An 18,438-nucleotide genomic window follows, 5' to 3' on the forward strand; every position below is an offset into this window, starting at 1 on the left:
TTCAACTGTTCATGGGTTGATTTTCAGCATTCATAAGCTTCATATTGATTTGTGATTATCGCTATTATTCGTTCTTTCTTTCTTCGGTCGGGTAGCCTAGAGGATAAAGCATTCGCTCGTCACGCCGAAGACCCGGGTTCGATTCCCGACATGGGTACAATGTGTGAAGCCCATTTCTGGTGTCCCCCGCTGTGATATTGCTGGAATATTGCTAAAAGCGGCGTAAAACCATACCCACTCACTCACCCCATTCCCTCTGAGTATGCCGTCGCTAGACTTTAAGTTGTTTAAAATACAGTATTGAATAAAACTTGGATACTCAAAGTTAACTTGGGTGTCTCTAATTGGCAATTTATTGACATGCAGCGTTGATTAATAGGATTACGGAGTCACTTTCTCTTCTTCATTTCCTGATGAGAATTTTCAGCGCATTTTCGTGTTATATCACTGTTACTCAAATCTTTCATAAGGAATGACAGGTTGTCTTGATTCATCCATGCGGATTGCAACCTTTTTCTATTCTTACCCCGACCAACTGATTGGTAATGGAATACATGAATCAATGTCATCACACAAAACCGGAATAGCAGTTTAATAGGTCGATATTTACCTGGATCCACAATGGTACAGGTTTAGCCTATGCTGGCAGGAATACCGGCTTAACGTCAAATCTGTCAGTCAACTCTATTTCACAAGCATATTAGCATTGGTTTTAATTTCCGAAGACAGTCTGAATTAAAGGAATCATACAAAAATATATTTTATATAATATTTTACAAACACTTTATGAACAGATAAAAAAGTATTTACCTGTATTGACTTCCTTGCCCTTCGCTTCTGTCTCTATTTATACTGGACTATGTTCTTTGGACAATGCAAACAATACACACGCAGTGTTAACATTTGTCATTATTATATAATCTACATATAATTCATTATTTCTTCTCGTTCAATTTACTGTACGTATAATATTCAGTCCTTTCAACGTTTCATTTATAAGATTCAACAAGGAAGGTGTAGTATTATGAATAAACTTAAAATAGGAATATCGAAACACATTCAAGGTTTAATCATGGTCAATGTTTAATTGAGTGAGTGAGTTGGGTTTAACGCCGCTTTTAACAGTATTCCAGTCATATCACGGCGTGTCAGCTTAATGTGGGAGGAAAGCCCGAAGTGATGCAGGTCTCAGACGTTTACCACTTCGGTGAAACCCACGAGCACGGGTATGGTGCTGACAAACCTAGAAACATAATCGGGGCGAACTGGGATTCGAACCCACAATCAAAGGTTTCTGGCGTGCCTAAGGGACGCAACTCTGCACAGCGAATCGCGGCGCCTTAGACGACTGGGCCACCCGTGCCCCCAGTCCATGTTTAAACGTTAAGGGATATAACTTGTCACCCTACACAACGATTGCGCTGACGCCCGTGGACCATAAAACTAACTTATCTAGATCATAATGGAAACGATTTACATAATATCCGGGGGCACTGGTGGCGAGTCGCTGTGCAGAGTTGCGTCCCTTTGACACGCCAGAAACCTATGATTGTGGGTTCGAATCCAGGTTCGTCAGCACCATACCCGTGCTCGTGGGTTTCACTGAAGCGGTAAACGTCTGAGACTTGCATCACTTCGGGCTTTCCTCCCACATTAAGCTGACACGCCGTGATATAACTGGAATATTGTTAAAAGTGGCGTTAAAACCAACTCACTCACTCACTTCTTAATATACTTATGTAAACCAACACGTGGTGGTAAGAGGCGACGTATTAAGATCTGGTGGTGCGGTTCTGTGACTTGGCTGAGGTTCATGCTGCCCCAGTGGCGCGGATCGTTTCTCATGATTTCAGTCACTGGTTTATGTAGTCCAGACTCGTTTAATTAAAATAAAGAAATGGCAGCATTTATCAGTGTGTCCCGATTGCGTACTCACAATATCCATCGCCGTGAGCGGAAATCTTATGGGCAGCAGAAAGAAGAAGAACATTAATAACACCAGCAACAATAACATATAAGAGTCAGAAACTACTATTGGATCAAGACCACCGGCATTTTTTAAATGTAGTTTTTACTGTAAAATAGTAATATTTCATGTGTTTTAAACATAGCTTAAACAACTTGTTCAGTTGATATATAGTATATCATTATTGCTGTTGCGATCCATTGCAGCTTGTGTATGTTATCTTTCGTTGTTGTTACTTTGGTGGAAAGTACCCATTCTCATTGCTTATTATGGAGTTATGGATGAGGCGCGTACGTGGTACGAGTAAAAGCGTTAGCCAATTAAAACTGTTTTCAATTTTAAAATCTTATACAATTTTGTTCACGTAATAATAATAATAATAAAGTTCATTTCTTCAGCGCCATTTCCGTCTACGTAATCGCTCATAGCGTCTCACACAGGGTCATAGACACATCTAAAGAGATAAGTCTTTAGTTTTGTCTTGAAAGTGTCCAGAGTTGGAGATTGGCTAATTTCCACTGGAAGGGAAATCCAGAGCACAGATGCAGTGTGAGCAAAAGTTCTGTTGCCGAATGCTTTGAGTGAGACCATAGGGACACTAAACTGGAGCTCATGTGCTGATCTGAGATCTCGTGCTGGCTGGTGTAGGGTAAGAAGAGTATCAATTTTATTTTTGCTTTATTTGTGCCTAGCTGAGAGTTAGGACTTTACTGTGAGTTATATAAGTTTTTTTGTGTTAAAAGTACCCATTATCACTTGTTTTGAAAACACTCCGATACCCCGACCCATGTAATTATTGCGCAAAATAACATTCCCCCCCCCCCCCCCCCCCCCCCCCCCGACCCCACGTGATCCCTAGCCCACGACGTGTGACGTGCGCCAACAAAGCAAACAGAGTTTATCATATACTCGTCATTCATTATATGGAATTTTTCATCTAGAAATGAACCACAGCTCCCCTCGACATAACAAGGTCATAAGCATTACATACGTACATAATAATATTTTTAAATACATAACTAATTTTAATTACAAACTGTGGAGCGAATTAAATTATGTGTTTAGTGTTATAACGGGGGAGGAATGTGGGCAGGTTGCCATGTTTGCTGATGGCTGGGTTTCAAGTGATAAGCGTATGACCCATACCATGGCTGTTGTAATGTGATCAGCCACGTGACTTGAAATGAAGTAAATATCTAATGATAGCCGGATTTGTCTCTGATAAAAGTCATCAGATGTCGTCAGGTGGTAGTTGACTGCGGGAAGACCACAGAACTGAACGTCTAATCAATCCATTTAGTCAAGGTTTGTACATTGTCATTTAAATCATAATGTGGCTTTATCAAAATATTGTTAATTTTCTTTTACAAATTTAAAATCATATAAAAATTAATGCGAATTTATAGTCATATGTTACAATATTGTACAAATATCAAAAGAAACATCAGCCTGTCAGTATTCCGGGTTACGATAGATCCCCCGCGGCCTTGTAAGAGGCGATCGGATGGTCAGGCTCGGTGATTTGGACAATTAGGATGAGGAACGGTTGGCTACAATGTGTGCCCTGAATGATAACGTGTCATCCCACCCCGACGACGTAGAAAGATGCTCATATATTAATCACATGTTTGTCTCGCCCATTATTATCAGGCAGCCGTCATATCGCGGGGAAATATGATGCCTAAACCACAACAAACAAATCAAACAACTGTCCACTTTGTGTAAAGATAATATATTCTGATAATGTAGTTTGACGAAATGGTGCTACAGTTCTGTATATTTGGTATTAAATATATGCTAATATCATAAATCAAACCTCCCTATGAAATAGGTGTAGCCGCGGTTAAGTGAACGAATATCAACCTCGAACGTCCGGACTAATTAATTTTTAATTTCATTAACGGAAAACGTTACATTATTTACATTCGTTAATTCCGATATTTCTATGGCAACGATGCCGCCTAGACAAACGGGATTTGACTGTATTCAGGTCATATAATTCGAATCTAAAATACTTTAGTTAAAGTTACTTTGTGCAGATGACTATACTTGTTTTAATGTTGTGTCCTTCCTGACCTGGTTTGTTACTTTGTTTGAACATTGACACTTTACCTGTAGGTTAATCCCCAAATATACAAATTAGCAAAGCAAATTTCGCAGTTTAGATCTCATACTAATGAGTAGGGGGCACGGGTGGCCCAGTCGTCTAAGGCGATGCAGTTGGCCATGCAGAGTTGTATCCTTTTGGGGCGAAAGAAGTCTATGATCGTGGGTTCGAATCCTTGTTCGCCCTGATTATGTTTTCTGGTTTGTCAGCACCATACACGTGCTCGTAGGATTCACCAAAGTGGTACAGGTGTGTTACCTGCATCACATAAGCTGACACACAGTGATATAAGTGGAATACTGTTCAAAGCGCCATTCACCAATGAGTTTAAATATGTATGCTTTTACAAATGTATATGTTAACTGTTGCCTTGCTTTATTTCTCAGATGGCACTTGCTTTGTACGGCAACACAATCGCACAGATCGTCTTCAACTGTTTCTTCGCAATAGGAATCATCGTCAGCAATCTGGTACTAATCGGCATTATTTTGTCAAACAAGGAACTCAGACAAAATTCCAAGTATGTCATCGTCTTGTTCTTGGCACTGGCAGACTTATTCGTTGGAATATTTCCCCTCCCGATGTGGACACACACGCTGGTTACACAGGAAATCGATCTGTCGTGTTCAACTTTGAAGGCATTATATGCATGCAGTTCCATTACTACTGCCAACAGCTGCTTTGCCGTTATCGCACTGAACTTGGAGTTCATACTTCAATCTACAGTTTCGTCGTATCAAGGAATGTGCAAGAAAATGGTTACATGCATTCTCGTGGCGTTCTTTCTACTTGGACCGATCATTCTTCTGGTGCCAATAATGGTCAATGGTCAGTATCCTGGTGCTCCAGCGTGTGGGTTATTATTGTATGTGCAATACGCAAGAGCTCTTGTTGCCTTGTCCTATTGGGTTCCATCTTTCATCGCCATCATCTTGACAGTGGTCAGTATTGCTGTACATCAAAAGAGAAGACGGCAGTTGAATCATTATGGTCAACAGGCAGTATCCACATCCTCGACCAGTCCCACTGCACCGGTGGATATGATCCTTGCCTCGTTCTTGACAGTTGCTCTCTTCTTCCCAAGCGAAGTTATATCTTTGACAAGTGTCACGTGTTTCTCCGACTGCAGCTGGTATTACATACTATCAACAGTTTTTGGCTACTTTGCCTCCGCTAAATCTATGATCATCCCATTCCTCTGGTTTCTGAAAAAAGATTTCCGGTCAATAGCTAAAGGCCAGGTACCTTCCAACGCCAATCAACAGCCATTTGTCAGTCAGCCTCCTCCCTACTACGCGCACCAGCAATATCTGGAAGGTCCTGCAGCACTGACTACTGCTAATCAGAACAACTATTTCAGTCCCGTGGTAACTGAGAAGGATGACCCGGCAGAGGCAGTGAAACAGTAACAAAAACTATCCCTCCCTTGGGCCATATGCTCTTGTGTTTGTTATTGTACGCCACAATTAGCAATATTCAAGCTGTATAACCTGAAACAGACAGATCAGTTATTGGTGCAACTAGCATCGTCAAAAAAGAAAAACCCACCAGGGTACAATAATACGCCATCAAACAAATCATCGAGCCTGACCACCCTTTACTTGCCTTGTAAGGCAGGCATAGGTAACTGGAGGTAACTGGTAAAATGACAATGCAATGGTGTGACAAACATGGGTAATTACACAGGTTGATTAATACGGGTAATTAAATCGAAACCAAACTGTGCTGATTGTAGTATAAACAAGCAAATATTATTGTGTTGAATATTGGTATTTGTAACTTGTACGTTAGTCTCATTGGTGTTGACATTAAGTTCATAAACGTCTGTATATACTATTCGATCGTAAAACAAGTGTGTAATAAACGTTTCAAAGTGTATAATTTATGTGTTTAACTACATTCCCGAGACGAAGATGAGATTTAGTCCAACAGGACTATCTGGTTAAACAGAAATCCGTATTAAGTTCCAAGTGGAGTTACAACCCTTTGTAACCCGTTAAGTCGACAGTTTAATTCAGTAATAATAAATTGATAAAGTAAACAGAAAGAACAGATATGAGTTGCGTTACTTTATGCATTTATGAAAAAATAGTAGCATTCCGCCTCTACACTTTTTTTGTAGGAAGTATGCATTTTTTCGTTTTCATCTGTGCTCAGTTTGGAAAATCATTTTGCAAGAGTGAGTGAGTACGGCTGTACATCAGGGAGGGATACACCAGAAATGGGCTCCACACATTGTACCCATGTCGGGAACGAACCCAGGGCTTCGGCGTGAAGAGCGAACTCTTTAACCACTGAGCAACCCCACCGTTTCCATTCTGCAAGAATGACATTGTTGTACTGATTATAAATTAATGTAATGCGAGTAGGTGGACAGAGATATCTCCTGGCGGTTTCAAGACACTTGTGAATGTGAGGTTTGATAAACGCAGTCATACAATGAGACATAAGTTTAATCCAATATTGTTACACATAAAGGAAGAATACCGAGCATTTCACAACATAGACATCCCTACCCATGACGGTCACATATTTTGTTTAAAGATTCATTAAAATGTGAGACGTTTTACGATCATAAATACAGATAATATTGCGAAAGTAAATAAGGCTACCTTTAACGTCAATGTACACCAATGACGCATTGTGTAAGCAATAATCCACGCAATGAGCCATTGTAGACAAAGAATTGCATATGCTTCCATATACACATATCAAATTAAAATATACTACCTGTGTGAAGCATTATGAAGCTGAGAACAGAGGAGCCAAGGATTCAGTATATTCACTTGAGTTTACTCTTTTTTCTGAAAAAAGTATCCAAAGGATACTTCAAATCGTAGAAGATGGTGTAGAGAGTATAGAATAAAACTTAATTTAATTTTGGTGTCTCTGAAAGAAATGATTGATAATTTATTGACATGCAGCGTCGAGTTAAAGCATTTTGAGTCACCACCCTCATCTCCAAATTAGATTTTTAGCGCATCCCCAATGTCTTATAGAAGCACTGTTAATCAAATATTTCATAAGGATTGATTGGTAGCATTGATTCATCCATGCGGATTGCATATTGTTTTATTCTTATTCCAATCAACTGGTTGCTAATGGAATACATTAATCAATGTCATCACATGTAACCGGAACAGATTTTAGTATTCAAATGGGTCGATATTTACCTGGATCCATAATGGTACAGGTTTGAGAGTATGCTATGATTGTTGAAACTGTGGGTACCTACATTCTCAGCTGGCAGGAAAACCGGCTTAAATTCAAATCTATCAGTCAACTCTATTTCACAAGCATATTAGCACTGGATTTAATTTCCGTAAACAGTTTGAACCAAAGGAGTTATAATATAAATTGTCAAAATAAATAGGTGAAAACATTTATCTGCTTCTCCTGTATGTTTGAGTGAGTGAGTGAGCGAGTGAGTTGGGTTTATCGCTGCTTTTAACAGTATTCCAATTATATCACGGAATGTCAGCTTAATGTGGGAGGAAAGCCCGAAGTGATGCAGGTCTTAGACGTTTACCACTTCGGTGAAACCCACGAGCACGGGTATGGTGTTGACAAACCTAGAAACATAATCGGGGCGAACCGGGATTTGCATAATATACATTTTTATGATAATCAATATAACTATCATTTCCATTCCGACATGTCGAAATCTGCAAGATGACCGACAAAATAATTATTCTGACATATTGGTTAACATTTGTCAATGTATAATGTACCTGTAATTCATTAGTTGTTCTCGTTCAATTTATTTGATATATACTATGCAGGCCTTTCTAAAGTTCATTTACACGATTCAAGGAGGAAGGGTGTGTTGATAATATTTTATGAATAAAATTAAAATATGAGTAGCGAAACACCTTCCTAATCCACGTTTAGGGATATAACTTGTCATCCTGGACACAACAAATGTGTTGACGCCGGTGAACCAAAAAACTTAATACACACATGATAAAGAGCATTACTCTCCTAAATGTGCTTCTGGCTATTATATATACACAAAGAAAAAGGTTAAGCAGGACCCCTATTTATGAACCATGACAAATGGCAAAAATCATAGCATGGGATAACTGACCACATGAACTGGGCGATTCCAATGTCATCGGATAGAACAAACATTTGACAACAAATAAAGAAGATATTGGTGAGTTGTGATTGAAATTTACTGACAAAAACATCATGGTAACACAGGTAGTTTTTGACCTTAGACAATACCTAAAAAAAGTATGGAGTTGCAGGATTAAGTAAACGAGTTACATTTGATGTTTCATGTGAAAATGTTCCTTCAAGACTCTACTTGACATGACACGTGAAACAGATCAGTAGCGGGTATAACCGCCACGTGCCCGGATGACGCATTCCACCCTACGTCTCATGCCTCCATTCAGACGTTGGATCTGTTGATGGGTCAACAACAACCTGATGCAATGCTGCTTCAAATTGGCGTAAATCTTGTAGAGGAGGATCTCGTGCCTGTTTGCGCCGCCCCAGAATATCCCAAACATGTTCAAGGGGGTTCAAATCTGGGCTCATTGCTGGTCAGGGTAGAGTCGTTATTGCATTGGCAATAATCCACGACTGCATGCGAATGATGAGGCCTGGCATTGTCATCCATGTACTGAGGTCAAGTAGCAAGAGGGTGGTTGTCAAAATGAGGAACGACGACCGGCCTCAAAACGTCCCGAATGTACTGAGCCCCTGTAAAGTTGCCCCTTATGGTGACCAAATCCAACCTGAAATCATGAGAGATACACCCCAAAACCATTACCGAGCCCCTGCCGTATGCAACAGTCGGTTTAATGTTCCTGGGGTGTAGGCCGTGTTCCGGTGCCTCCAAACGCTCGTTCTTCCATCAGTGACGTGGAGCAGAAAGCGACTTTCGTCTGACCAATGGATCTGTCTCCAAGTTCTCAGATTCCAGTTCTATCGCGCAATACACCATGCTAAACGAGCATCTTTGTGGTGATCTCTCAACAAGGAACGCTTTATGACTCGTCTAGCGCTCAGTACTGCTGCTTTCAGCCGGTTCCTGACGGTTCTGGTGCTGAAACGACGATTTGGCAACCACAGCTGTTTCAGACGAGTACTTGTTATAAATAGGGTTCTCGGCGTATGAGACGAAGAAGGTCCCTGTTTTCGTCAATTCGCGATGTGTCGTCACAGGAGGTCTTCCGGATCTGGGACGGTCCTGTACATCACCGGTCTGAGCATGTTTCTCGACTAAACGGCTTACGACAGTGCCATGATACCCCAATTTCCGACCGATGGCATTACAAGACATTCCTGCGCTATGCATGCCGATCTTGTGGCGTTTGATAATCGCCTTCGTGCCATGGTCACACGATGTCATGGAATAACCACTTATAACCGAGCTTAAGAAAGCAATGTTAACCTTTCGGATATAATGCTTTTAGAGATACTCCAGGGTAGCATGCTGCACGGGCATACCATGCATGGCACGTGAGCTTTCGTCACGCATGACTGATTACATCATCTCGAGGAAACAATTCTTCCCGTAATTATATCTTTCATGACTGTTACAAATATTGCAACCAAACAATAACGAAATATATGAGGATGTGCTTAACTTTTTTTCTGTGTGTATACATTGAATTCACTTTGTCCTAATACAAGGTTTTCATACATGCTATTGTTTGTTTGTTTCTTGTTTAACGCCGCACTCAGCAATATTCCAGCTATATGACGGCGGTCTGTAAATAATCGTCTGAACCAGACAATTAAGTGATTGATATCATGAGCATCGATCCACGCAATGAGGATCATACATGCAGCATGAAAATACAGGGCCATGACACTTCATGAATGTATTGAATGCATCTTCGGCAACCCCTTAACCACATCATGGGACTCGTATTCCAGTATTTTTCTTTTCCAATTTGAATTCCAAATGAAAATTAGGAATTACTTTTGTTTGTTTGTTGTTGAACGCCGCGTGCCATATGACGGCGGTCTGTAAATAATCGAGTCTGGACCAGACAATCCAGTAATTAATAGCATGAGTATCGATCCACGCAATTTGAATGGATGGCATGCATAAATCAAGTCAGCGAGCCTGACCACCCGATCATGTTAGTCGCCTCTTACGACAAGCATAGTCGCCTTTTACGGCAAGGATGGGTTGCTGAAGACCTAATTAAGAATTATAAATTATCTAGATTAGAATGGAATTCAACTACTTATACGTATGTAAATAAATATGTGGTGGTAAGAGGCGACGTATTAAGATCTGGTGGTGCGGTTCTGTGACTTGGCTGATTAAGGTTCATGCTGCCCCAGTGGCGCGGATCGTTGCTCATGATTCCAGTCACTTGTTTGTGTGGTCCAGGCTAGTTGAATTTAAAATTTGGAATGGCAGCATTCAGGACTTCTGCATGTCTTACAGATGATATTTATAATTCAAATGGCTATTATAGATGTCAAACTCAAAAAGTACAAAAGGTTGAAAATATCTAAAGATAGCTGTCGATCAAGGCAATACACATCCCGAATTAAGACGAACTCAAATGGACAAATGGATTTTAGGATGTCTAGAGGCATGCCCTCACAGGGCTTTTTTTCAAGCTGCCCCAGTGACGCGGATCGTTACTCATGATTTCAGTCACTGGTTTGTGTTGTCCAGACTCGTTTATCTAAAATAATAAAGTGGCTGCATTCAACAGTGTCACATCACGATGTAAGCACTTCTCCAGTTATTTACTGATGACATTACATTGACCCAATGGCCATTATGAATGTCAAAAAGTACTAAAGGTTGAAAGTATTTAAAGATGGATATCGATCAAGGCAAAACAGATCTCGAATTAAGACGAACTCAATTTGGACAAATGGATTTTATGATATCTAGAGGCATGCATTTACAGTTTGTTTTTAAAAAGGAGTTCTGGGCTGGTCAGTTATGTATTTTGAAAGGTTCAGTATTTCAGTGTATATCACAGTTTTGATGTTGTTAGTTTACAGTAATATTGAAACTGAGCTCGGTTTGGACGCTATCAGATACTGGCTGAAAGAGTATCGCCATGAAATACCAGATAGATAACCGGATGAGTTTATCATTGATGCATTGAAGTTTGTTAATACCAATAACATGCTTTATTTTGATGGATGTTATCATTCACAAAAGAAATGAGTAGCCCTAACTACCCCATGCAACCCTCATTTTTGGATTTTGAGAGGATATATTTGAGAGATAATCTCGGAATCTATTAAAGAGCAAATGTACGGAACAATTTAAAGCTAATTCCTACCCGGAATCATGAAAAACATTGTCCATGGTACAACGAAACCTTTTGGCAAGTTCTAAATTTGATTCTGTTTCTAAGTGTGGTGACAAACGTTGGCTTACTTGCAGCAATATAATTGAAGGCTGTTCAGCCCAAAGTGCAAAGGGCACTAAATGTACTGTAAAACAAAATATGACATGTTATACCAGAAATGTTATTTATTGTTAATTTGGGTACAGTGAAAAGTATATCGGGAAGACAGAACTTAAATTAATAGAAAGAATGGATCTTCACCGTTCACAAAAAACCCAACCACATAACGGCACAATTCCACTCAGTGAACATTTAGATGTGGAAGCGGCAACATTTTAGTTTTCCCGCTATGTGAGCTTAATTTTGATGATCAACCTACATTGTTTAAAAAAGAGCAACATTTCATTCATAAATACGCGCCTAAGTTAAATGTAAAGGCGTAAGTTATTTTTCCATTGTTACCTTGGTATTTTGACGTCATAGTTCTCCTAATTGTCATGACGTCACGGATACAGTTTCAAGTACGTTAATCAGTTTTGGCCTGAGTTATGGATGAGATTCGTACGTTGTATGAGTTGAAAGCGCGAACCAATTAACAATGTGCTCAATTTTACTCTATACATGAATTATATTTTTGCTATATTGTGCTATATATATTTATATTCTTTTGTTGTTGAAAGTACCCATTCTCATTACTTGTTTTGAAAATACTTCGACAATCCGACCCATGTGACTATTACGCAATATAAGATTTCTCCCCACCCCGCCTGATCCTCACCAAGCCTTGTGTGGCGTGCGCCAGTAAAGCAAACAGAATTAATCATATACTCGTCATTCATTATATGAAAATTTTCATCTGGAAAAGAACCACAGCGCCCCTCGATATAACAAGGTCAGAAACGATATATTACATGTACATATTTTCTAAATAACTTGATAACTAATTCCAATGGACAAAATGTGTGGCGAATTAATAATAGGCAGGTGTCCATGTTTGCTGGTTGCTAGGTTTTGTCACGTGATAAGCGAATGCCAACTATCATGGTTGCTGCAATGTTATCAGCCACGTGACTTGAAATGAATTAAATATCTAATAATAGCCGAATTTGTCTCTAATAAAAGGTTGTAGAGGTCTTGGCAAGGTTTGTATATCTATATAAGAATAATGTTCTAAATTTAAAAGTGTTTCCGTCCGCCCGACTCCCTCCGTTGGGAATTTCATGTACGTGACACGTTACATTATTTACGTTTGTTAATTCCAGTATTTCTACGGAATCTAAAATACCTTTGTTAACGTTTCTTTGTGCAGATGACTATACTTCTTTTAATGTTGTTTCCTTCCTGACCTGGTTTGTTACTTTGTTTGGACATTGACACTTTACCTGTAGGTTAACCCTAAAATATACAAATGTGCAAAAGATATATCTGCAGTTTAGATCTCATACTCATGAGTAGGGTGCACGGGTGGCCCAGTCGTCTAAGGCCACGCAATTGGCCGTACAGAGTTGTATCCCTGGGGCGCGAAAGAAATCTATGATCGTGGTTTCGAGTCCCTGCTCGCCCTGATTAGATTTCCTGGTTTGTCAGCACCATACTCGTGCTCGTGGGATTCACCAAAGTGGTACAGGTGTGTTACCTGCATCACATAAGCTGACACACGGTGATATAAGTGGAATACTGTTCAAGGCGGTGTTAAACTCAACTCATATATCAATGATTAAACAGTATTATGCTTTTACAAATGTCTATGTTAACTGTTTTATTTCGTAGATGGCACTTCTGTAAAGTGATGGCTTCTGTTGTCTATTACTAATCACCTTTCAGCGCCAATCATCTGTTGGCTTCCCTTGTTAGTTTCTAGCATTTAATATTTTCCACCTTTTGTTATCTTATTTATTGTGTTGTCCTTACAGGTACATATATATGCTCTCTGCTCATGACATTCATTTACCTGATGAAGGAGTAAGCATATGTTCCGCAACGTTGCGTTCCTCATAATAAAGAAGTTGACTTCCATAACTTCTCTTCCTTATGTGTATCACTTCTAAATGCCTTTTAAAGACCTGTTTCGACAGGTTCTAAATATTCTGTTTTTTACTCAGCAGGTGTCTTGCCCTACTTGCAGAAGTATAAGGCTGTTCAGTCCAAATTTCAAAGGACACTAAATGTACTGTAAATCAAAATATACTTGTGATACTAGAAATGTTTTATACTTGATTGTTTGTAGTGGGTGCAATGAGAATGATATCAGGAAGACAGAACTTAAATGAAAAGGAAGAAAAATCTTCACCGTTCACAAATTTAGCAGCCACGCAACCGCACAGATCCACTCAGTGAACATTTCGATTCATGTGGAAGCGGCAACTTTCATATGTGTGTGTGTGTGCGTGCGCGCGCGCATATATACCTTTGTTGTTGCTCTAGTGGAAAGTTCCCATTCTCATAACTTGTTTTGAAATTACACCGACAGCCCAATCCATGCGCTCATTGCGCAATGCCAGGCTACCCTGGCCCCACCTGCTGATAACACCCCGTTCTCTGACGTACGCCAGAAAGCAAACAGAGTTACTCATGCGTCATTCATTATATGGAATTATTCGTCTGCAAGAGAAACACAGCGACCCTCGATATAACAAAGTCATAAACAATAAATGACGTGTACATATTTTCTAAATAAATTGATAGCTTATTCCAGTGGACAAAATGTGTGGCGAATTGCTTGGATTTGTCACGTGCCTATGACCCATTCCATGGTTGCTGCAATGTTATCAGCCACGTGACTTGAAATGAGGTTAATATCTAATAATAGCCGAATTTGTCTCTGATAAAAGGTAGAGGTAGTCAAGTAGTAGTTGGATGCGAGGTTTGTATATCTTTATCGGAATATTGTTCTAAATTTAAAAGTGTTACGGTCCGACTGGACATCCGCCGTTGGAAATTTCATGTATGGAAAACGTTACATTATTTACATTCGTTAATTCCGGTGTTTCTATGGCAACGATGCCGCCTGGACTAACGGGATTTGTCTGTATTCAGGTCATATAATTCGAATCTAAAATACCTTTGTTGACGTTTCTTTGTGCAGATGACTATACTTCTTTTACTGTTGTGTCCTCCCTGACCTGTTTCCTTTTTACTTTGTTTGAATATTGACACTTTACCTGTAGGTTAACCCTAAAATATACAAATGTGCAAAATATATATCTGCAGTTTAGATCTCATACTCATGAGTAGGGTGCACGGGTGGCCCAGTCGTCTAAGGCGACACAATTGGCCGTACAGAGTTGTATCCCTTGGGCTCGAAAGAAATCTATGATCGTGGTTTCGAGTCCCTGCTCGCCCTGATTAGATTTCCTGGTTTGTCAGCGTCATACTCGTGCTCGTGGGATACACCAAAGTGGTACAGGTGTGTCACATAAGCTGACATTCAGTGATATAAGTGGAATACTGTTCAAGACGGTGTTAAACTCAACTCATATATCAATAATTAAACAATATTATGTTTTTACAAATGTCTAATAGTATGTTAACCGTTGATTTGGTTTTTTTCGCAGATGGCACTTCAATTGCATGGCAACGTTGTCGCCAACTGTTTCTTCGCAATAGGAATCATTATAGGCAATCTGGCTCTAATTGCCATTATTTTGTTAAGAAAGGAACTCAGACAGAATTCCAAGTATGTCATTGTTTTGTTCTTAGCACTGGCAGACTTATTCGTTGGAATATTTCCCCTCCCGATGTGGACACACACGCTGGTTGCACAGGAAATCGATATGTCGTGTTCAACTTTAAAGGCATTATATGCATGCGGTTCCATTACTGTTGCCAACAGCTGCTTTGCCGTCATCGCACTGAACATTGACTTCATACTTCAATCTACAATTTCATCGTATCAAGGAATGTGCAAAAAAATGGTTACATGCATTCTCGTCGCGTTCTTTCTTCTTGGACCGATTATCGTTCTGGTGCCAATAATGGTCAATGGTCAGTATCCTGGTGCTCCAACGTGTGGTTTGTATTCGCTTGTGCAATACGCAAGAGCTCTTGTTGCCTTGTCCTATTGGGTTCCATCTTTCATCGCCATCATCACGACAGTGGTTAGTATTGCTGTACATCAAAAGAGAAGACGGCAGTTGAATCAATCCTCTTCCAGTCCCACTGCACCGGTTGATCTCATCGTAGCCTCGTTCTTGACAGTTGCTCTCTTCTTCCCAGGCGAAGTGTTATCTTTGACAAGTGTCACGTGTTTCTCCGACTGCGGCTGGTATGACATACTATCAATAGTTTTGGGCTACTTTGCCTACGCTAAATCTATGATCATCCCATTCCTCTGGTTTCTGAACCAAGATTTCCGGTCAATAGCTAAAGGCCAGATACCTTCCAACGCCAATCAACAGCCAGTTGTCAGCCAGCCTCCTCCCTACTACACGCACCAACAATATCTACAAAATCCTGGAGCACAACCTGCTGCTCATCAGAACAACTATTGCAGATCCGTAATAACTGAGAAACTTGAACTGCAGGAGCCAATGAAACGGTAACAAATAACATGTCGCCCATTGGCCCATATGATGTTGTGTTTGTTGTTTTACGCCACAATTGGCAACATTCTAGCTATATAATCTGAACTAGACAAACAAGTGATTGCTGCCATGAGCATCGTCTAAAAGGCCATCAGGTAATAAACGTCAGCAACATCACGGAGGGATACACAAGAAATGGGGGCCTCATTGTACCCATGTGGGGAACGAACCCAGGGCTTCGGCGTGACGAGCGAACTCTTTGACCACTTTAACCCCACCATCCCGATTCTCCAAGAATGACATTGTGGTGCTGATTATAGATTCATGTAATGCGAGTAGGTAGAGAGACACCTCTCCTGGCGGTTTCAAGACACTTGTGAATCTGAGGAGGTTTGACACACGCAGTCATACAATGAGACATAAGTTTATTCCAATATTGTCACACATGAAGGAAGAATACCGAGCATTTCACAACATACATATCCGAACCCATGACAGTCACATATTTTGTTTAAAGATTCTTTAATACGTAACAATATTTACGATCATAAATGTAGATATTATTGCGAAGATACTTAAGACGGCCTTTAAGCTCATGTGTATCAACAACACACTCTGTATCATGTGATGATTCATTGATTCATGTGATGATGTATCATTGTTTGACTGACTTGTATAGTTGTAGACAGAGAAGTTGCATATGCTTCCATATATACATAACAAGTTCAAATATGGTACCTGTGTGGAGCATTATGAAGCTGAGAACTGAGGAGCCAAGTATAACGCTCATTCACGCGGAAGCAGTATTATTCACTTGTGTGTATTATTGCGAAAGTAATTAAGACGTAATTAAGACCAATATAAACTGTTAACACATTGTGTATCAGGCGTTAATTGCAAAATCAGGTCAAGCAATAAATCCACCCGATCCATCATCCACGATAAATGAGAAATTCACCTTGTAACTACAATATGCGTGTATCTAAAGTACGTTTTAAAAAAAAAAAATTCTCTTAAAAAATAATACCTATAAAACACGATGCCTTGTAAATGTATACATGACGATTCGTTATTTTGTCGATCTATTATTAGACGCCAATCATGGACCCATAAAGAAAATAGGACAATTCGCTCATTTCTTCTGCTATTTGTGACATCGACAATTGTGCAGACGAGGCCATCCGCCGACGGCGTGAACTTCATTGACATACACAATTTATTTGTTTGTTTGTTTGGTTTGCGTCACACTGGGAAATATTTCACAATATGGCGTGGTCTGTAAATACCCGAATCTGGACTAGACAATCCAGTGATTGATATAATGATCAACGTATCGAGCTGTCGGGGTACGATGATACGCAATCAACCAAGTCACCCGATCCACAGTCGCCTCGGACGACCGGCAGAGCTTGCGGGGAACCTGTAGCCGGGAATTGGTTTTCAGACATTTCAGTTGACAAACAAGTCAGCGGAGATGTGATACGCAGTCGAACCTGCATCAGACAAACCAGTGAGTGATAGCATGGGCACCGACTGACAGTTCGAAAACAATAATACACTGTAACACCACAAGAGATGTCACTTACCTCATCGTGGCCACGAATTTGCAAATTTTTCTTCTTTCACTAGACACGCCGTGATATTGCTGGAATATTGCTAAAAGCGGCGTAAAACCATACTCAGCCACCCCCACGAAGGAGGGTGTGTGTTCTCATGTTATCAGTCACTGGTTTGACTGTCACTCACTCACTCACTCTGAACTGCTCACTTTCAAACTCAGTGGGTGAGTGACTGAGTGAGTTCACGTATATAGCTGCACGTCCGCTTTATGTGGGATGACATCAAGGAATAGTGCTGACAAAGCCATAAACATATTCAGGGCGAATCTGGGATTCGAACCCACTATCCCGGGTTCCCGGCACCCTGAAAGGGACGCAACTCTGCCGAGCGCATTGTGGCGCCATGGGCTATATGTGTCCGCCATTCAGCAGATGTAACACTGTCTGGTCTCGTTGCTTACACCATGTCCCGTTGTGAAAGTGGGTTACATGTGTGAGATAGCACACATCTTGGCTGCCCTAGTTTGTGGCCGTGAAACTGATAGTGTTTGTCCAATCTTAGTTGGAGCTTACACTGTTTAGTAAGCTGAGATTAATCAAACGTTACAGTGATATTGTCACAGCGTGACACTGGTAACATTGTTATGTTAGATTGTTTTGTATTGTGTACTGTAATGTTGGTTCTTGTCTAATATGATCTGTTATATGTCTGTGCCACCCTGTCAATCATCCCATTGTCACCCAAACCTTAACGTATAATAGCTTTTGAACGTAAATCGGGATCCTCCTCATAGTTTTGTTCTGCACCGTTAAAGTAGCAATTGTAATACTTATATCTACGAGGGGGCACGGGTGGCCTAGTCGCCTAAGGTGTTGCAATTCGCTGTGCGGAGTTGCGTCCCTTTGACACGCTACAAAATATATATAGTGGGTTCTAATCCCAGTTTGTCAGTTATGTTTCTAGTTATGTCAGCACCATACCTATGCTCCTGGGTTT

The 18,438-nt window shown here is 40.3% G+C and overlaps 2 protein-coding genes across 2 annotated transcripts; both read left to right on the forward strand.

Moving 5' to 3' along the window:
- The first annotated feature begins 3,137 nt into the window (after positions 1 to 3,137).
- LOC124145075 (melatonin receptor type 1A-like) lies at positions 3,138 to 6,125 on the forward strand. Its single transcript, XM_046514748.2, has 2 exons — positions 3,138 to 3,271; positions 4,460 to 6,125. The coding sequence occupies exon 2, from the start codon at positions 4,460 to 4,462 to the stop codon at positions 5,480 to 5,482; it is 1,023 nt and encodes a 340-aa protein (XP_046370704.2). The 5' UTR covers positions 3,138 to 3,271; the 3' UTR covers positions 5,483 to 6,125.
- A 6,347-nt stretch (positions 6,126 to 12,472) lies between these two features.
- Positions 12,473 to 17,011, forward strand: LOC124145074 (melatonin receptor type 1B-like). Its single transcript, XM_048398755.1, has 2 exons — positions 12,473 to 12,501; positions 14,914 to 17,011. The coding sequence occupies exon 2, from the start codon at positions 14,914 to 14,916 to the stop codon at positions 15,898 to 15,900; it is 987 nt and encodes a 328-aa protein (XP_048254712.1). The 5' UTR covers positions 12,473 to 12,501; the 3' UTR covers positions 15,901 to 17,011.
- Positions 17,012 to 18,438: the final 1,427 nt, after the last annotated feature.

Source organism: Haliotis rufescens, unplaced genomic scaffold (genome assembly GCF_023055435.1).
Source record: "Haliotis rufescens isolate VD_foot unplaced genomic scaffold, xgHalRufe1.0.p SCAF_1, whole genome shotgun sequence".
Taxonomy (NCBI): Eukaryota; Metazoa; Mollusca; class Gastropoda; order Lepetellida; family Haliotidae; genus Haliotis; species Haliotis rufescens.

Bases quoted from the DNA above. Each gene is read 5' to 3' on its own strand.
- LOC124145075 (XM_046514748.2), top strand. From the start codon at position 4,460: ATGGCACTTGCTTTGTACGGCAACACAATCGCACAGATCGTCTTCAAC.
- LOC124145074 (XM_048398755.1), top strand. From the start codon at position 14,914: ATGGCACTTCAATTGCATGGCAACGTTGTCGCCAACTGTTTCTTCGCA.